This window comes from Sparus aurata, chromosome 21 (assembly GCF_900880675.1).
Source record: "Sparus aurata chromosome 21, fSpaAur1.1, whole genome shotgun sequence".
NCBI lineage: Eukaryota > Metazoa > Chordata > Actinopteri > Spariformes > Sparidae > Sparus > Sparus aurata.
This window is the reverse complement of record NC_044207.1, coordinates 10,965,263-10,986,947: the sequence shown is the minus strand read 5'-3', so window position 1 is coordinate 10,986,947 and position 21,685 is coordinate 10,965,263. Positions and strand designations below refer to the sequence as shown.

Genomic DNA, 21,685 nt, shown 5'->3' with positions numbered 1-21,685 from the left:
GTTTATAAAGAGCGCTCTCCCTCAGTGTCATCGACCTGATCCTCAGCGAATTCTTCCACCTGGCCCCAGCCGGCTCGCACCACCTCTAGCCGTGCTGCGTCTCCGTCGGCATACATTTACATTGCCCCGTTTGCATTTATATGGATCCAAATAGCATCTTTGCTGATGTGACAATGGCCCCTGCAGCACGTGATTAACATGGTAAACTCAGGGGGCTGATAGTCCGCTCTGATGAGCGCCGCGTGGCCACGTGTGTAATAGCTCCCTTGCTCTGCTCTCCCCCCTCCACTTAACTCAAATCAATGGGCCCTCCTCCAGCCCGGCTATTTATCTGAGCAAGCCGACAGGGCCAGCGCAACAGCCACAGAGGACCTGGCCCCGCGGTCTCGTTACAGCCAGCCCGCAGAAGCCAGATTTACTGGACTAGCTGGAGTGGCTTTATTCATGGTCGGAGAAATGAGGAAAAAAAGGGGCGAAGAGAGGGAGGGCGACGAGAATGCATTCTCTCACTTCCCTTTCCCAGAGAATCTCACTCTATCTCCTCTCCTATTCCTCCTCTCAGCCAATTCAATCCCATTTCAATCTCCCGGTGAACGTTCGGAGAATGCCTCGTCCTATTACATCACTTATGCCGCTCATCAAAGCGACAGGGTGTGAATTACCCTGTCCATGACACCTAAATCATGCCGCTACCAAACCCTGGGGCTACATGGAATAGCTGTTACTACATCTGGATCCCAGGGATGAGACAGGGAGCCTCTCGGCGGACTTGACTGAGTGAAGCTTCAATCCGTGTAGTCCAGCGTTATTTAGCTCCATCTAAACATGACTTAAGATTATGTTCGCTGCCTACCAAACAGGAGAAAGCTGCCAGTTTCCATTTTTTCCACATGTTTCTGGTCGTCTTTTGAGTACTCTTCCCCGAGAATTGCAAATATCTCACAAGATTACATTCTACATGCATATTCTTCACAGAAGTGTCAAGCTGTCCATTACTGTGGCGGAAATGATAGCATTGGGTAAGAAAGAAAATTCACGTACCTTTGATCCTCCTGGACTCCTTTCGCTGGCTGGTTTTGACACCCGGCTGGAGCTCGGCCTCCGCTGACATCCTCCACTGCTGAGTCCCTTGTTCTGCTCACAGCAGATCCACCATGGGTTAGCAGCACACTAGCTAATCCTCCAACTGACTCCCAGTGTCCAGTTCCCCCCGCTCCAGTCTTTCTCACACTCGCTCTTTGGCGGAGAAAATCTCGTTCAAATCCATGGTGAGATGTCTGGTACTCCTCAAATAATGAAGATCCAGCATTGGCACCTGCCCTCCGTCACTGTTGGCCCATGGTGTTCAAGTATTGCTTAACAACACATGAAAAGATGATTGAATTACGGACTGGGTGATCCTCTCGAGAGCCGCTTCAGATCAGATCTGACATCTTCTGGAGTGTACCTGAGTTCTCTTTGTGAAGGTCAAGTATCACATGGTCCGCCGGTGCTCTTTTCTGAGGGTCCACCTATTACTCAGGAGTAATTCCCCCCAGGGGAGACTGCACCATTGATTGGATGAAATATTGTTCTTCAGAGTAGGTCAGGAGTGGGTATTATTCTTTGGTAGAGTACTTCAGATGCAGTCCGACAGCCCATCACAGTCACTTGCTCCGAGCACTGCAAGGTGAGAAGACAGACATGAAGATGCTTAATGTTAAACCGGAGGCAGTTTAGAAATGAAAAAAGACAAACACGTGCCCCTTGATCAGTCATTACAGCATTAATTTAACGTAGCAAGTGGCAGGCACCAATTTACCAAATCAACAAAGATGTTATTATCTCTTCTGGATCATCAATCCTTAATGAGAGTGCAGCGAACGCGTGCTGTTCAGTGCCCACCCTTGAAGGAGACCTGTGGCGAAATACTTGATGCTCTGGTTTCGTGTGCTGCCTGTGAGTGAATATGGAACATTAAAGCATGACCGATGCTTCTGTGCATGCAAAGCAAATTTTCAGAAGATGGATTGTAAATGCTCCCAGCTCAGGCCGACAGCACGAGAGGAGGGGAAGTAAGCAGCTAGCGATGAACGACAGGCTGTTTCAAAGCAAACTCTGGTGGAAACCCCCCCACCCCACCCCACCTCGACATTGTGCTTTAACGCCCTTGAATCATCCACTGCTAACACGGGGGCCCGCGCCAAGCTGGCACCGCGGCTGGCACCGCTTCTGTTGGCATGGTGATAGGCCATTGTTGGAGAAAGAGGCCTTGGGCCTAGCCTGGCCTGAAAAGAGCTGCTGCATATCGAGCACCGGGTACACATTATCCTGTGTGACATTGTGTGACATTGTGAGTGTGTGTGGTGTGAGTGGGTGCGAATGTGAGTGTGAGCAGAGTGTCATTTTGTATGTATTCTAGGAATGTGTTCCATCACGATATTTTTCCTTCTTGTTATAGTTCCTGTAGTCAGATTTAAAAACACAGCCTGAGCAGTTGAGACACTGCTCTCTGAAGGTGTGTTCAACTGAACTTAAAGGACATTTCCCGTTCACAGATGTGACCGCTGCAGTTCGTGTGCCTTTAGTTTATCCACGCAAAGTCTGATAAAACAGTCAATATACTGACAGTACAAATGTCAGCTATCCCAAGCTAGCGACGTGCACATAAAACAGCCTCTGACCGACCTCAGAACTCACCAGAAACTCAAGTTCTTTCTCTTCATTCCTTCTCATTCCTTCCTATAAAGACATCCTGCATGGTTGTGCTTTACGTCAACATGCTCCACTTGCCTCTTTTTGTATATTTTAGAGTCACTGTTGTGCCACTGTAACCGGTAGTGTAAAAAGTACCCAAAAGTCATACTTGAGTAGAAGTCTTGATAGGAAGTTTACGTCGTTATCAGGATGATGATTATTGGATTGTTGGAACAAGAGTTGAATTGGATGTTCAGCATTCTTCTGACTGTTTGTGTTTTGGGGTTTTGTTTGTTTTTATCTAATATTGCGTTACTTTTGGCTCCGATGCAGTTAAAGCAATCTGCAAGAGCTAACTAAAGTTATCCAATAAATGAAGAGTAAAAATACAATATTTGTTTCCAAAATGTAGTGGAGTTGAAGTACACGTGCCTTATAATTGTATAAATGTACTAATCACACCTGGAGACCTTTCACCCACCCCAGTAACATAACAGAGGTACATTTAACATTATTTGTGCTGCTCGTATTATTTAAACATGACATTTACGAAATCCAACAGCAATATATCTTTTCAGAAACAGTGTCCCCGTTAATCTGGATAATCCACAGACCTCAGTGTGAGCACTTTTTTTCATTGGAACTACTGTATATTGAAAAGAAAGCTATTCATAGTGAGGATTGTGGATTATCCAGAGGAACTGGGACACTGTCTCTGGATAAATATGTTGCTTTTAAGATGATGCCCCCAAATGGAATTCCATTCACCTCCACTGATTTGTGGTGGTGGTGGCACAGAGATGGATATATTGAAACTTGGGAACACAAAACCAAAACCATCCGCTAGGCTGTTAGCCACATTTGGGATCTCACCAGTACATTTGCCTTTGTTTGTGTTTTCGGTCATTAAAAGTTACCTCAGGAGACCTCAGGAGAAATCTGTTACTGTTGTATAAAATGTGTGCCCTCACATTTAAGGCTACACAGCTCAATACTGCTAGAGGGAAGCGAGAAAATGTGTCGTTTTGGTTTGCAGTCAGACCTTCCAGATGGACATTTTTTCGGCGCACAGATGCATAGCTTTGCGCATTTCAGCATGTACGCCCGTATAGAACAAACTGATCTCTGAAATGGTCCCCTCCTTGCCTCCGTCTGCTGAAAGGTCATTCAACCCTCCCATTATTCCAAAACGAACCGTGATGTTAAAAGATGCATTTCATTTCCTTGAACAACAGGTCACTGCGATCAGCTCATCACCACCCGTTCTCCTTGTGCATGGCTTTCTAGACCATGTTCCCTCCTTCATGTGTGCTCATGAGCCAGATAATGTCGCCCCGGTCCAGACGGAAGGGCCAATCTCCCTGTAAGTACGTCTCCGAGAGGGCCTTGGAGTGTCAGTGATGGGAGAGGTATTTTCCATGTCACAAAGAACCTTATCAGAATGTAATTTTCATTACCAACGAGGCAGATATGCCTCATTGTATTAGACGGAAGAGCAATTTAACGTGATGTACGTCTGCTTGTCAAAAGCAATGCTATCTAGGTCACCCAGACTCCCCAATCTGCTCTGTGTTTTAACAGCTCCCAGTGTCTCTTATGATTTGGGTCAGAGTTAACGAGCATCACTCGTTTCTCCAGCTACTCTCAACTGTTATGGGATGTCAAAAGCCCTTGACAAAAGCCACCCTTTATTTATTAATTTGTTCATTTTAGCACTACCTCTCTGAAGTGCAAAGGGAAACTTCCTTGAGGGGAGTCAATTTTTATTTCTGCTTGCATTTCCTTATTTCCCTCCATCAGCCCGCCGCCGTCTTTGTCCCTGTCTGCGTGCATTTCGCAAATCAGCTCTTGAGACGTCTGTTTGCTGCTTGCATCAGAATCTTTACCCCGTGACCGGATTATTGAACAAAAACAGGCATGCGGTGAGAAAACCTGATGTATGGCAACTCTCGCTTCCTTAACGTTAAGAATATCAATCATGCAAGGCATTGATTTTCTCTGGTGAGGCGTGTATACCATCACACGGTGAAGCAGACCCCCTCGGCAACATGCAGGTACATATATCTTGTCATGCAGCTTTAGCGTATCGGGAGCAGATGTGATCTGAATCTTTTTCATGAGGAAAAACAATGACTTCTTTGTTGTTTCAATCAGTTTGTCAGAGAGAAGTAACACAGGTCAATCAAACCAGTCACACTGGGAACTGGCTTTATGATCAAAAAATCACATATAGAGTCTTACAGCTGCTTTCAGTTCCTCATAGTTATGTATTTAATGCACATACAGTGATACATTTGCTTGACACGATCATTTGCTCGCAATGAAATAAAGACTATAATCCAGATTTTGATTTACGTTACGGAGACAAAGGGTTGTAATTTCCAACAATTATACTGAGTTCTATCTTCCTCATCGCCTCCATGAATGAGAACGATTCATTTAGCGTGATCAGATATTCAATCATGTTTACTGTCTCAGAAATATAATGGGCAATCACCGAACACGCGTTGATTTTTAAATTAGATCATTGTCGAGTTGTTTTTTTTTGTTTTTTTTTTTCTCAGGCTGCAGCATCACAGTAAGCAACACTTCCTCCTGAGACCGGTGTTTAATAGACTGCACAATCAACCTCATATTGTGAGACAAGCCTCCGTGCATCATGCCACCGATGAGTAACAAAGGTTGAACAGCCATCTATCACTGGATATGGCCAATTACACCTCCATTCACTGCGGTCCCGACGGAAGGCGCAGTCTGTGCTCTACAGCTTGCATGTGACTGCGGAGGAGCGGGGAGGCCCCCGTCCCCCGGACCATCTCCGCCTCTTCCTGGCCAAGGCTGGCATGGCCCGGGGCTGGTGGAACGTTTGTTCGACAGACCGGCTTTGGCACCTCGCGCTGGTCATCTTTGTTACAAAATGCCCCCCAGCTTATGGAGTGGGACACAACTGTCACAACCTGGCCTAGCAAGGCTCCTCAGAATAGCCCTGCTGTGCTACCTTGTGTCACCAGTGGCAGCGAAGACGGCCAGCCACTGCTATATCCTCTCCATACCTAAAGTCTCTAATCTATACTGTTGTGAAATGCTTTATTTTTAGACATGTTATTCGACTGTATGTCAGCTCTTATCGCAGCCTGGCTGTCAACGATAAGGTCGTCTCATGTGGCCTTACAAGATAAGCTGATAGCCCTGCATCTAAGATAAGGTTAATTTGCTTTTTTGGACTAATTAGAGTACGGAGTATAGCGAGGGGGTGACTGGCGTATGGGTCTTTGGGGGTAACACTGCAATCAATTAACACTTCTGACCATGTAATTCAGTGAGTTAATCATGTCACACAGTGTCATGGACACACAGACAGGCAAATGTACGATACCAAGACCACATTCTTCTATGCTAACGGCTCTGTGAGGCTGCAGCGCTCTGAGATAAATGTTAGCGTAAACATGCTAACGCAAGCATGTTGACAAAGCTAACATCAACATGCTAATGCGAACATGTTGATACGCTGTCACAAATATGTTCACATGAGCATGTGACACCGCTAACGCAAGCATGCTGACATTAGCATATTGGCAAGGCTTACATGAACATGCTAACGTGAGCATGTTGTCAATGCTAATATGCTGATGCTAAACAGGCATAAAATCAATTAAATTCACCATCCTAAATTAGAGTGTTAGCATGCTGGCATCTGCTTCTTAGCACTTTAGCTAATACCAGCTGAGGCTGAATGGAAGACTAGTTTTCAGCTGAAGTGCCACACTGCTAGCATGGCTATAAACCAAAGGATATAAGTGGCATCGGGGCTAGAAAGGACACCCCAGTGACAATCAGTGATGAAATTGAGCAAATTACAAAGTATTCTTTAAGCATGCCGGAGTGTGAGCAGAAAATGGAGGCAGAAGAAACGGGGACAAACCGTTCCTTTTGATATGCGCAGGGATTTATCTGAGGCAAAACTGATATATTGTAGCCAAAGTCGGAGAAGGACCTCTCCTTTCTTCTCCTCCTCCTCTGCCTTCCTGGCCTTCCAGGGGGAACTGATAGCCTCTGAGCTCAGGCTGTTCAGCCACGGCCCATTAGTTCACCTCATTCTGACAAGATGGAGGGCCTCTGACGATGGAACAGTCAAGTGTGCTAGCAGGGAGGAGGAGGAGGGCAGGGGAAAATACATACAAAAAATACAGTTTGGGCATTTGAAGCGCCCTCATTTACTTTCTGAGGAGAAGAGAAGCCTCATTGCTTCGGGTTCAGCGGCTACAGCTGGTAAACTATATAAGCGTTGCCACACAGTTGCTTTGCTGTGCAGATTTATGTCAGCGGAGGCCTCGGAGCTGTGCACTCAGAAAGGCGTTGCTGCAGCACGGCCGGGCACAGCTACGCAGAGGGCAGTGAGGAGCTGCCCTCTGAAGTGCTCCTGCATTATCCTTTTTCCTAGCTCAGCTCCAGGATAACTGGGCCCAATTTAGACGGCAGGAGAGCAAGGAGAGGATGCGTGTGTGTGCGGAGGGAGTCTCTTCAAGTCTGAGACGTGACATAAATGAACAAATACACTCGCGCTAGCACGGAAGACGTCTCCAGATGCAAATATTAATGGGGTTTATTTTGAAAGTTTGCATTTCTTGGGCTGCTTCTGCCTCTATAACAGACATATTCAGGCTAATAAAGTGTCACTAGCTCCCTGTGGTGGCAGCAAACAATAGCATGAAAACAGGATAGGCTACATTTCCTCTATTATTCATCTAATTCCACCCCCTGTATATATACAGCGGGTCTGGAAACGTCGCCGGCGTGAGACTCCTGGACCCCTAAGAAGAGTTAATTGGTGGATCTCTCTCCCCTCTAATGTTACTCTGTGGCTTCCCCGAGGAGTCTTTAATTCACTGTTGATTCGGTTTGTTGTTGTGCTGTGTCTCAGCATCCGAACAGTGTGTTAAAACAGCCTATTTACCACGTTCAGTGGGAGAGAGAACTGGGCCGGCTCCAGACGGCCTGGACGAGCACCATGTTACCTCACAGCCAATCTTTTCTCCTTCTGTCTCTCTTTTCTCTCTTTTTGATTTTCTCTGTATTTATCCACGGACCCTTTTTGTTTTTTTTGTTTTCACCCTCCCGCTCCTGTTCTCCTCTGCCCTCTTTTTCTTTGTCTCCCTCTCTTGCAGCATAATGTCTATTTGTGAAAAGAGGTTGAAACATGTTTCATTTGGCTGCCCCCCCCACCCACCACCCACCCACCCTTGCCTTCTTTCTTTTGTGAGTTACAAAAGAGCTGTGGATACCTTGGTTTGGTCATTATTTCATGCAGAGAGTAATTAATGAGACAATTAGGGTTTTTTCCCCTCCCTCTGTGTTCCCTTTGAACTAAATAAATAGCCAAAAGGTGTCCTCTTTAATTGCACATGTGTCACGGATATAATTAAGAAATGTAAGCAGCTTCTTCATGGAACTCGACTGTTTTGCGCTGTTTGTTGCTCTTGCCGCGTTTCGCATCTGAGCAGACACAAATTTGATTCAGCAGCAGCACTGCGGACGGGCAATGTGACTATCAAACGCGACGGAGATGAAGCGTAGCTGAGATTAAAAACAAAAAGTTGGGATGATCAAAACCGCCGAGCACAAAAAACATTACCTGCCGTCTGCGAGGCAGCGTTAATGAAGCTGAGGGGAAGCACCCAGCAGCCGCCTCGGAACTCGAAACCTTTTTGTTTTGTGCGCTCGCTGTCACGCCGCCTCATCGATGTTGTCGGGATGTGACACGCTCGCACAGTGTTGAGGGGTAGTTTTACTCAACGCAAATTAAAAAAAACGCAGCTTGACGTGTGTTTTGAGGAACTCGAGTCAAAGTTGAGTTGTTTTAACGTCCTCGTCGCTGTTGTCATCTCGAGCACAAGCGACTGTAAGAAGCGCGCGCATGCGGAACTTGAGGCGGTCCTAAAAATTGAAGAGTTATGTTCCTTTTTGTTTGTGTTTTGGTGGAAGGAGGGTGTTCTGAATTTGTCTGCAGCCCAGATTTATCCCTCAGTGTTTCAGCCTTCACCTGAACTGCACAGAGCTGCCTCCGGTGTCTGGTTCGTTAAGTCACCACTCTCTCTTTTTGCTCTGTTTCTGGTCTGATCTGCCTGCTGAAATCTCCACTATGTTCACCGGGTTGTCACTAACATTGTCTGGCTGTCATGTGGTGCTGGGCAGATAGTGTGCACCGGGGTTACGCAGAGACTTTTTTGCTGAAAAAAAAACAAAAAACGCCTCAGTTGCAGCCAGAGACAACACTTAAGCTGCGTTTCCAACCAGAGTTTCCTGAGTGGTTGCACCCAGGAGGAACTATTTTTCCTTCTTTGTGTTGTTTGTGATTCCACCGCAGTCTAAAGACTCACAGATATTAGGAACAGTTTGTCCACTGATGTATAAACGATGGAAATTTCTTAACTTCAGAATAACAATTTTCAACTTTTTATCTCATAATTTTGACTTTTTGGCTTTTTATCTCACAATTATTATTTTTTTCATCATAATTCTTTCTTTTATCTCAAACTGAAGTCCTGCCAGGGCAATATTCTTCCATCATTTCATCATCATCATCATCATTTTGCTTTTCTTTCAAAGCTGGAAATGGGCTTTCATTGCCATCAGACAATAACTCTGTGGCTTCATCATGACGAATGTTTTTTTCTTTTTCCACGATCCTTTGTCATTATAAAAACGTAGATTATGGCCACTTCAAGATTTCAATTATTGTACAATTTGGGAAACAGTTCACCATTGTTACGCTTCCGTTGCTTATTATGATATAAGGAAAGCGCTGGATCATTGAAAAGCTCAATAAAGCGGTAAAAGATTAAGCCGCCCGCCTCATCCCAATACTTTTCACACAGTCCCTGAGGAGCCAAGCCCGTTTGTGTGCTAGAGAAAAGAAGTTGGTTATGTTCCGCTTTGGTCATTCATTTGTCATGTTTGTACACAGCTCTGATGCTACAGTCTCCCTCCCACCGATAGTTTCTATTCCACCGTGAAAACTCCACAGTTGGTTTCCTTTCAGACTGCTGGTTTGGCAGAAATACGCCTGAGAGAAAATTGTCGGAGTGACTGACATTACATACAAAAGGAACGTTTCTCACACGTTCTGCTGTGATGACGCAGATGGGTTATTTGGTTTTTCCTTTCAAGATTCCGCTACTAGTTTTTTTTTTTTTTTGCAGCCAGCTGTAGGAGCTAGTCAAAGCGCAGTGAGAGGCCTTTTTTTTCCCAGATAAATTACCCTACAAGTCCTGTTAACATCCCAATTAGTGGTATTTCGCAGTGAAGTGATTTTTGTTTTTGCAGCTGTGCCGTAGATATCACCGCTTCCACAAAGCTCTTTCAACTATTTCTTACTTTCTCGAGAGGGCGCCTTTTGTTGCCGCTCGACTTCTCCCGCCGCGAAGAAACAGGTGTCTCGTAAAACTGTACTTTGAAAGAAGCTCACACACACACACAAAAACTGTCTATTCCCATGACTACAATATAGTATGTGCAGGCGTAATTAGTGAATCTCCCGCCACACCTCAACGTCTGTCATTAATCTCTCATGAGTGATTAGGCCGCTGCGACGTATGGAACCGCGGGAGGTGTGAAACTGGGTGTGAAACTGTTGTCATCTCATATGTTATCGCACTCTGGAGACTGGGGGGGGGGGATTAAACCACGCCGGGCACAGCCCATTGGCAGCTAATCATGCCGCTAATGATAAGTGAAAAATTCGACTGCCTCTCGTTACAATGGCATCGCAAGGTCAAGATCTCACACGGATCGCAAACACAAACAAGCGGCGTCACTGCCGTCTCTCCGAGGAGCCGAGCGCTCAGTCGCCGGCGCCGTTCTGAACCAACCAAAAAAAGCGCCGGCTGGATGCGAGCCTGAGTGACGCCCTTTGGAATATGACACTTGATGGCTGATTAGAGCGAAAACATCGGGGTGGTCTCCAGCTGTGACGCTCTGATGAGAAGTGATCTAAAGGGTCTCGTCAGCAGGCGTCACGCTGGCCGCTGTTGCTGCGCCAGATGCTTGTCACCCGGTGGAACTCCACATCAAAACAACGGAGTGTGTTCCCTGCAGGCGCCACAACAAGAAACATCTCCATTTAATTAAAGAAAAGGGGTACAAAGTTACAAATTAGAGCAGCTGCGGCTACTCATCCAGGGTCCGAAATGAAATGTCATCAGACGTTAAGAGTGAGACGTCTGTTACTTGCGTGTCAGCTTCTACAGCTTCAGGTGATGGTCAGTGAGTTAAATATCCCCGGACTCTATTTTCTAATAATGACATGGATAAATAAATGGAGGATAATGATGGTGCATTAGCGGGCCGAATCCAGAAATGTGTGTGCTTCGATCCATGAAGGTCATCCTCCCTGTAGGTAAACTCCCCGTAGAGACGGTACGCTGGATTACCAATCCATCAAACTGGCCGACTGCAGAGGGGCCCCGAGCCTTCAGGGGATCTGAAGGATCCAGGGCCGCTGTGCTGCGATCAGCGGCGAATGTAGTAACACAGCCTTTACTTAAACAGGAACTTATCACTATAATGTTGGTAGTTTATGCCGTTCATTGTTGGATTCTCGCCTACAAGGTTTTAATATATTTTAATGTTTGTTACTATAGCCAGCTGTCTTACTATTTCCTGTTTTGAAAGCGGTGCAAAACCAACACCAGCCAACTGGCAGTGCGTCACCCATGAGCGTGAGTGTTTGCTGGTCCGGTGCAGCGCAGCGCAATCTGGTTGAGCAGAAGGAAATAACCACAGCCCTTTTGTCTTGTTTCCTCTGGTCGTGCATCTCCAATGAAAGAAAAAAATGTGTGTCTTTCTACCAAACAGGCAGCCCAGTTTTCTGCAAGGGCCAGCTTTCCAGCAGTGGAATACTTCTTTATGTAAACATTACCACAGTGTGAAAATACACAGTTACAAATAAAAGTCCTGCATTTAGCAAAATATACTTAAAGTTTCAGAAATGAAAGTTCTCTAAAGTGGTTTATTATGGAGAATTTGTTATCATCAAATTATTATGAAAATAAAAACAAATATAATATAACGCTTATTATTAATAATACTATTTTTTCAGGCTCTCACCTGTTAGTTTTATTGCCAAGCAAATTACAACTTACATACATACATACATGCACACTTTAGGGTAAAACACCTCACCTTTCATCTGTGACAAATCATCATACCTGTAGCTGGTTTTATGTTTTGTGTGTAAAACTACCAAGTAACTAAGGCATACGAATACATGTAGTGAAGTTAAAAGTAAAATATTTCCCTCTGAAACCTTGTAGAGTAGAAGTACCTATATCATAAAGTAGCTTGAATTGGATATACTGAAATATAGTACATCTACCTCAAAGTACCTTGAGTAAATATATGTAGTTATTTTGAATAGACAGAGTAGATTAAAGCAAAGTAAAGTTAGAGTCCTTCCCAAAGAAATCCAGAGACCAGCAGCATTAAACAACATAAAGACATCATCCAGAGGCTTGTATAGGCGACAGAGAGGGTCACCTGGCGACCCGCTCACATATGGCCTGTAAATAGTGGTTAGTACATGGAAATTGCAGGCGTCACCGCTTTAAGGTGACACCTGCATTAGTAGCTAATTCTGAAGCTCCATTTTGTAGCGAGGTTGAAACCGTCATTACTTCAGTTTATATTGGGCTCATTCGGTGAATGTTCCTGAATAAGAATGAGGGACACGGTGCTCAACGGGGGTTCCACATCTTATTCTTTTTGCCCCGAGCCTCCCTCTCTAGTTAATCTATTCCTGCTCAGGGCCTCCGTCTCCTCTATTTGATTCACTTTCAAGAGTTACACTAAATAGATGTAGCTGCACTCATAATTAAGAGAAATAAAGCAAATAAAAAAAAACTGTTTTGCTCCTCAGTCGGTAAATAAGCGGCTGAGCAACTCTGTCTCCCAGAAATCACATTCATGTGCCACTAATTTGTTTTGACAAATACGTGACGAGGGCTGCCAGGATTATGTTCAGTGGCAAAGTTTTTCAAAGGAGGGAAGAGTTGTTGTCTGTCATCATGGTTTAGTTGCTACAAGCAGATGTTGTTGGAGCGCAAATCCCAAAAAGTTGTCAATGAATATTTCGCAGATGTGTTCTGTGTGAACAGTTTGCGATTTGGCACTCATTTAAACGTACGCTTTTTCCAGTCAGTGGTTTATAAATGTAAGTTTTAGAAGACAGGATGAGACGGCTGCAGAACTCCTTCCATACTGGACAAAAATATCCACTAACATCTTAGCTGTTGATTTTAAAGGGAAAGGGTAGAATCACAATCAACTTTCATTCCTGCCTCAGACGACTCCGCAGCAGCCACGGTGACGTTAACATGAAACCCCGGGCGGACGCGTTAATTTTCGCCCCCTTCACATCGGCCCCATTCTGTGACACGCTTACAAGTTCAGGGCTTTGTCGCAAAAGTAGTGTGCCGTATATCCACTTTACAAACTGCACATCCTTGTGCTTCCGGTGCCAACTCTAATACATCTATAGTTATCTCTGTGCTTTTTTTCACCCGTAACTTAGTTAATACTTCACGTTTCACAGTTTGCTTTGTATATATTTATTCATGGTTTACAGTTCATTTTGCATATAGTGTTTTTAACATTTTTTATGATATAGATGATCATGTAGGTGTTTTTAACTGGCAAGATTAGCGTGTCAGCTAGCCTAGCTGGCTTCTTAAAAAGCTCTGCACAGACACACACTCTGATTTCTGATTTGAATTCTTCATCCAGCAATGAGGTCGCAGCTTTACTGCTCAACCTAACGTTGCTAGCATGTGGCGAGCTAACGTCGCTAACAGTTATCCGTCGATCCCCAGTCCACGTCTATGGTTATTTTGGTGCTTTCACGTCGATTACTTAGTAAATGTATTTCACTTTCTCTTTGTATATATTGTTTATAGTTAACTGTTCATTTTTGTATGTAGTGTTAGCATTTGATCTTTTGGATGAATAGGTAACAGTTAGCAACGTTAGCTAACCACACTCTAACATTAGGTGACCTCATTGCTGGATAAGAGATTTAAATGTAATTTTGTTATACAAATGGTATCAGCGTTGAAGAGAGGAATTTTTTTTATTTTCAACTTCAGCAAATACTACTCAACAGTATTGTCTAACGTTTATGTTTTCCGACATCTTCACAGTGTATGAGCTGAAAGATGAATATTAGTCGAAGAAACTGAACTTTTCTGCTTCCTCTCTCGTGTTTCCCATGTTGGCTACATGAAAGTAACGCCAACAGACAACTAACTGGTTTAATCATCCTCACTATGCGCTCAATTGCCCGTTTATTTGGTCCACAGCGCTAAAACTAATCCAATCTGAAACCAAATCCAACCTTCATGAAGGTTATAATATTGGTACCGTACAATATTGTTGCATTACTGTAGCTTTGAGACTAGGAGACTAAATATTTGAAAATACCTCATCCTACATCTTCCAAAATGACAATGAAGTTACATGTTTTTGATGCAGTTTCATCAAAGAGAGGCTTCGGTTGTGTGTGAATAAACTTTTGCTGTCATCGAATGTTTGATTACTCACAATTGTAAGTGATCCAAACAAGGGGAAGGCGCTCTGCTCGATAAGAAAAAAACATGAATCAGGGGATATGAAATCACATGAGGATTGAGTTTGATAGCTCCTCTAGGCTGAACTAAACATCTGAATCACCTCGAGGGGGTTGAGGAAGCGCTGCAGTAAGGAGATGTGGCAGATACAATATTTAAACTGACTGTCAGTGGAAAGGAAAAAACCCCTGCTAAGCTTATATTTGATTACATATTTTATAGAAACTCCAACGCAAATGCACACGCAATTGCATCCGAGCCACAGTATCGCCCTGCTGCTGCCAGCCCGCCACACTATTATAATCATCAGCCACATATGGAGCTGCTGTCCCGCCTGTGGGGAATAGGGTTATGGAGCGGGCCAACAGGATGAAACCGGAGGACCTCACTACTCAGAGGTGATGAATGCTCTGCTGCTTATGGAGCCTCCTGTAGTGCATCAGCGAGAGCAGATGAATGGGGCGGAGAGGCTGATAAATTGGGTCACACGAACGTAGCGTTTCTGGGTAATGCGGTGAAAACGCTGGAGGAGTGCAGTTGGGTGGCTGCACGTGCCTACAACTGGGGCAGAGCTGCTCCAAGTTGACTCGATTTTCTCTCTCCGGCTCCTCTCGCCGCTCCTGGCATTATTGAAAAGTTACGCTTCTAATTTTTGCAAAAAAAACACACCTTTTCTACTTCTTGAAGCCACTCACTCAAAACAAGGCACGTGAAATTAAAATGGGAACATCTAAAAAAAGCCCAGAGCCCAAAGTGTCTTCTTCAAATTGCTTCTTTTGTCCAACAAACAGCCCAAAACTCAAAAACTCTTCACTGACTGTCATGAATGCCAAAGAAGAGTCCTTACAATCCTTACATTTAAAAGGGTAACACCAACAATTTTTCAGACACAAGTGTGTTTACAGGTCTCGGGCAGTAGTAGAGTAAAAGTAGTAGAACACCTTTTTGTGGTTCCAGAAGAAGCTGCATGTGATCTGATCAATTGTTACTCAGTACTCAGTGTTACTCAATTGTTAGATAAAAAAAAGGCTGTACTGAATTTGATCACTTGTTTTCTTATCATCCATAATGAGTCCATTATCAGCAGTGGATCGGCGGACTGCTTTACAGAACCTGGCACCTACATTTCCAACAATGCAATTGGGCCGCTGAGTGGCATCGGTCGAGGCACATTATCATGTAACATGCAGCTTCCTCTGGAGCCACTCAAGGCTTTAAGGCTACATTTTCTACATATGCAGCAGTACTCCTCAAGACATATGAACACACTTTAATGTGTAAAATTGGCAGAGTTACCCTTTAAGAAGCTGGAGCCAGCAAATGTTGACATTTTCGCTTTTGCAGTTACCAAAAAAGTTGCCCGTTAATTTGCTTTCAATCAGCTAAATGACTAACTTACAAATTGCTGCAGCTCTAATTAACACCTGATTCAGGCAGATATCAATGTTTCACTTGTTATCTGCCCGACATGCTCCTCTCTGATCATTAATACATAGGTATGCAGTATAATATATTTCATAAAAAAAAAAGAAAAAAAGTAATTTATTCTATCTGCATATTGTGGAATCCTCTGATCCAGATGATTTCTTGGTATAAAAATTGAAAAATTAAAGGCTCGGTGACATAAAACTACAGGTGGCCCTGCATCAATTCTGTCGCCGTAAATGTCAAATATATATGAAGAAAACTGACATTATTTTATATCAAAATATCTTTCTTTTAGCTTCCTTTTTAATGTTTTTCATGACTCATCCTGGACTCTTTGGCAGATTAAGAAATGTCTTCATTTTAATTTGGGGTGACCCGCTGAGCCATCACATTTAGTACGGTAAAAGTGCACATGTCTTGTCAGCTTTGGAGTCTTAGTAGGTAGCTCCGGCTATGTCGCTTCTGAAATCGAGGGTCAGAGATGTGGTTGAGGTCTCATTTATGAATTTTTTCTTTCATTCTCTACCTTCAGAGGGAGGTGCAGACGAGCCAGAGAGTCTCTACTGATCTCAGTATCTGGAAGCCACTGCCACTTTGTAGTAGTCAAATATCTGAATGATTTGACTGAGTGCCTCTCGAAATGATATCCCGCACACATATTCCATTTCACTAGAAAAACATCATGTGACAGACGCCTCTGAAACTGTGCATAATCTTGAATATTTGAACATCGGCGTAACAAATAGCCCAGTGGCAGTTCTAAGGCCATGTTAGCCATATTGACCTTTAAGATCTCAGAAATATCAGTCATTAATAAATATCACATGTCAGCTTGCATGTATGTGCATGTGCCACATCAGATCACATCACATCATGCAACTTATCTGGGTGTGTTTATCGCCCTCGGTCTCTTTAAAGCTGCTCTCTGCTCCGATCTCATTTCATTAATTTCGGGTTCGTGAGGAGTGTGACGGGGTGGTGGGGGCACGTAGGATGGGGCGAGGGGCGCCTTTACCTTGGCACAGATAAGAAGACAAACTAGATTTGAGGGCGGATAGATCTTGTCTGCAGCACACGCCGCCTCTTGGCAAGCGAGGCGAAGTCGATATTGAGCGGGGGGCCTTTCTTACCTCCTAAGATTTACAGTATCTGGAGCTCCACAGCCTCATACTTCAGTAGATGGATGAGTATTTCATACGGAGCCAACTGGCGCAACATGAGTTGAGATGAAGGTCATTGTGACTCATTCCCAGCTCAGAACCTGGGTGGCTGGAGACAGAGACGCTAAATCTCCACCCCTGACTTGTTTCAGCAGTACAAAGAGGACGACTCCGTGCACAGGAACAGACTGCGGCCCTGCGCTGGTACTGTACAACGCGCAACGCACATGCACAGACCGTGCAGCGCCAACGACGGTTGAGACTACAGTAGTAGGGTGTGGGTACTGATTGCAGTAGAACCTCGAGGCATATGGCAGGACGCCCCATGCCTCCCAGCTAATTGAGTCCTAATGAATCACTGGTTTGGCATGCTACATGTCCCTTGTGATGGCTGGTGTCATTGATGCATTGAAGATGCCCAGTCCTCTGGAAGTGAAGCGGGCAGTGACGGCCGTTCCGGCTGAACGTGGGAGGCAGGCTGACACTGGCGGCCTCACACTGAACACTTCACTCACTCACCAGATGTTACAGGCCAAGGCACAAGGATTACTCGGCACCCGGCTCAGCACAATGGAAATAATTGTGTGATGGGCTGGCAATTCACTGCCCCATTTGATTCCAGTAACAGTCTCTGTAGTGGTGGGGGTCACCGCCTCATTGTCAGCTCAACAGGGTCGGTGTGACAGGGGACACAACCGAGAGAAAACACTTGAAGCCAATGGCACTCGACTGCCGTTTTTACAGAACGTACACATGTATCTATAACTGACTCTGCCACATGCGAGTCAATGGCAACATTACATGAGCCTCGACTGCCATTAACAGCACTTACTGATCTGATTGTTTTATTCCTCAGATGACCTTCCTCGTTGCCTCTCTCATTTCAACATGCAATTCAATGAAAACAACAACAATATCATGTGACGTGCATCCGTAAACAGAGTGGTGCCATTTTACTTGGGTAATGTCTAAATGGATATTGGAAAGAATTAAATGAATTCCTACGTAACAAGATATGAATGAAAACAAAGTTGCAATTCATGTCCTCGTTAGAACGTGAATAATAGTTTAATGAAGACAGTTTAATAAATGCTGTGGGCGGTGTATTTCATTTTAAATGTGTGGACCTGTTTCCGGTTTCATTACTGAAACTGGTGCAGCCCAAACAAACTGGAACGTAAATGTATTTATTCAAACATTTTCCAATTTCAGATGTTATATTTCACCAATCAGCTTATCGACGTCGGCGAGAGACCTGTTGTAGGTTCTCACGGGGCTGCAGAGCCATTTCTCCCACTGGTTGCACTGGTGCGCCTTACTTTTTTATTTAGTGGCACCACCACATAATTGAGCTGCACCCAATAATACATATTAATTACATTTCTTAGGACATTATGTTAGTGATTGTCAAAAGGCTGATGATGCATATACTACATGAAGGTGGAGCCCGCTGCCTGTTAACTTAGCTTAGCATAAAGACTGGAAACAAGGCTTAACAGCTGGTGTTTACTCTAGTACTGTATTTAAAGGTGCAAAATGTAAGAGTCTCAGTAGAAAACATTCAAAAATGAAAAAGAAATTTGACTGAATGTGAAGAAATCGCAGTTTTTACATGCCAATGTCTATGTATTGTGATATTCACTAAAGACAGCATGCTAACCAGCTAGCCCATTCTGGTCCAAAGCGGTTCAAACACAAACACTCATCTATTCCTCTGAGCTCCCAATACAGACCACTAGATGCACTGCTAACCAAGCTAACTAGCTAATGACAGCTACAGTTAGCTGTCACTATGGTGATATGCTGACCCATTTTGGTTTTGACTGTGACTACACCAGCTGACCAATTCTTACATATTGCACCTTTAAGTAAAATTTTGAGATACTTGCACTCTACTGGAACATATTTAAATGTTCTGCTTCTCTTATCTTCTACTTATATTGCAAATATTGTACTTTTTACTCCACTATCTTTATTTGCACAATTCTAGTTACTAGTTACTTTACCCATTTGGTTTAATAGTACAAAATATAATAAACAACATAGTATGATGTAATATTATGGATGGGAAGTTAGCAAGCTACCCAGCATATTGAATATATAAAGTAGTTAAACCACTTTTATCAGCTTCAACATTAAAAAGATCAAAAACTGCATAATGATTACCTTTACTTCTGGTACTTTAAGTATATTTTGATGGAAATACTTGTAACAGAGTATTTCTACACTGTGGTACCGCTGCTTTTACCTAAACTCCGAGCCCTTCTCCCATCTCGAGCTCACAAAGCAACACTTGATGTCTTGTTCGTTTCATCTTGAGAAAAGTGTCAAAATTACAGTTTTACGGGAGTTATGTGCCCGTCTATGTCTTGGCCAACCTTGCCCGAACCCTGGACAAGAAACAGTCACGCACATAACCCCCATTAAAAATCAATGTGTTGTTTTTGTGAGGTTCTTCTTACCTAACCCTTTGCATGAGACCCACTGAAACTATTCCTTTGAACTCACCTGAGGCCCTTTTCCTCACCTCCTTTTACAGCTTGTAGTTTGAGTCTTGCGCTCTCAACTTCAGATGCACCTGTCATGTTGATTACACTCCCAACAGAGCATGTGCATCATTCAGCATCCCACAACGCGCCGCTATCTGGGCAATCTCCCCCTTCTTCAGCCGAGGCAACTGAGTTCACCTCTGACCCTCCTTTCGCCTGCAGCCACATCTCCATTAATGAGCCGACTAGATGTGATAAGGCCACCAGCGAAATGAGAACTCAGACACAATCTTGCGAGCTCATTAAAACTACTTTTATAAAAGATTCAGGCCACTCCCGCAACTTTGCATCTCACGCTGAAACGCCACATTAGTGTCAGTGTAACCCCCCCGTTCGTTAGACTCATCATCTCAGAGCACTTGGGGAAATCTTGAGGGAGTTCAACTTGAGGTAATGCTGCTGCAGCATGGGGGGGAACAAACGTGATAGCACACCGGGCTTTCAGCGAGACAAAAGGCAAGAGGCAACGCTCGGCGAGAGAACCCGGAGGAATCACCCGAAAACGTTGTCACTGCATTGTTGTGACTGTTCTGACACAACATGAAAAAGAAATAACCAAACCACGCTCACCATTTTATAATAATTGCAAAAAAAGGCATTACGGTCCTAATCGGATAAGATACAGCTCCCATATCCACTGGCTGCTTTAGCTGCGAGGAGCTAAATTAAGTGTCTTGATTCCACTGGGAGACCCAACAAAGCTCTTACTGGAGAAGTTAATGCTCTCTAGTGTTTTGTTCAGCTCCATCTTAAGCCCCCCGACTCACACTGGGCTGCAAAGAACTGTCTTGGGATGACAACTGGAAATTGTTATATATGCATGTGTGTGTGTGTGTGTGCATGTGTCCTACAATGGAGCCAGAGGCTGCAGCTTAGGATCTGTTGCAGAACATCCTCTGTAAGGAGATTACTAAAGGCAGTTTGGCTGAAGTCGCCAGTGAACTCTGGCACCAATGTCAAAACGCTAACGACGCAACACAAACACCACTCGTGGTCATCCGAGACGTAGGTGGGCCGGCGGGCTTGTTTAATAGCCGCTAGCTGTTTTGTTGCTGCTTTTCCACAGCAGTGGTCAAGAGCATGTTCCATCCGGGCCTGCTCGTACATCAGCACTCAAGCAGAACAGGCAGGGCATCATGATAGACATATGGTCCAGAGATGCATTGTGCATTTGAACTGGTCTTGTTGGCTCATATTCAGTTTTACCCGAGGGGGGGTTGGCGGTTTGAGATGTAAGAATCATGGAAAAATCATGACAGGAAGGGGTTAAACATGCACAGTGGAAGATCCATCATGGATGAAATATTTGTGTTTTGCACAGATAACTCTTATTTTTTCACTTTTATGAAGAAATCAAGACTCAAATAGGAGATAATGGGGCGTTAATTTGAATATTTAGCCGGTGCTGATTGGTTCCTGTCAGTCTAATTGGATCAATATGGTTACAGAACGAACCAATACCAATAAGAGGCCATCAAAAAGTTGAATCCAAGTGTATTCTAGAAAGAGGGAAGAGAATTTCGGAGTGATCAACCTCTGATATCATCTAATCTCATCAGGAAAATCCTAAATGTGGGCGCAACTGCACGTCCTGACGCAGCTCAGACAACCCCTCCACGCCTGGACGCTTCCACAATTAACAGGATTGTTTCTATCCCCACAATGACCCTGGGACGTGAATGAAGACCCCAAAGAAGCACCCGCTCTTCTCCTCTCCCGGGCCTATACGCGCCGGTTTTGAGGCTCTGCGCTGCCGGTGCCGCTGCGCAACACTGCGCGCTGACATCCATCCCTCCATCCATCCATCCATCCATCCATCCACAGGTACTCATCATCCCAGCGCAGCCCGCTGAGCATTCTGCTGGACATAATTCAATACATCCAGCAACATATGTGCCATCGTTCACTCGTTCACACGGCACAGGAGCGGGTTAACACGCCGCCGTTTGAGGATGACTTACTGCCGCTGCAGCAGGACATCTCTTCATTTGAATATTTGCGGAGGGAGGAGGGGGGGACAGCTTTTAGCTCACACTTGTATCTTTAGATCATATCTAATAAAGCAGCAGTGCCCACACATGCATGTCACGAACCGAAAGCCACCTCCGAACGAAATGTGTCCAATCTGTGCGCAATCGAATGTGGGACAGCAGCGTATCTGACAGGCGACCGGCGTTTTTTGGCGCTTTAAAGGGACTCCACATCCAAAGCCGCCAAACAGCCATCGATTTATCCCTCCCTGACGAGTGTCCTG

At 44.4% G+C, this 21,685-nt stretch overlaps 1 protein-coding gene across 5 annotated transcripts in view; it reads right to left on the bottom strand.

The window, feature by feature from the left end:
* dab1b (DAB adaptor protein 1b) overlaps nt 1–21,685 on the bottom strand; it is a 65,066-nt gene that overhangs the window by 27,938 nt on the left and 15,443 nt on the right. For all 5 annotated transcript variants that reach the window (XM_030403399.1, XM_030403398.1, XM_030403401.1 and 2 more), the window contains exon 2: nt 1,042–1,662. In XM_030403399.1, the coding sequence (XP_030259259.1) occupies nt 1,042–1,111 (70 nt within the window). In that variant the 5' untranslated portion in view covers nt 1,112–1,662. The remainder of the gene's footprint in view (nt 1–1,041; nt 1,663–21,685) is intronic.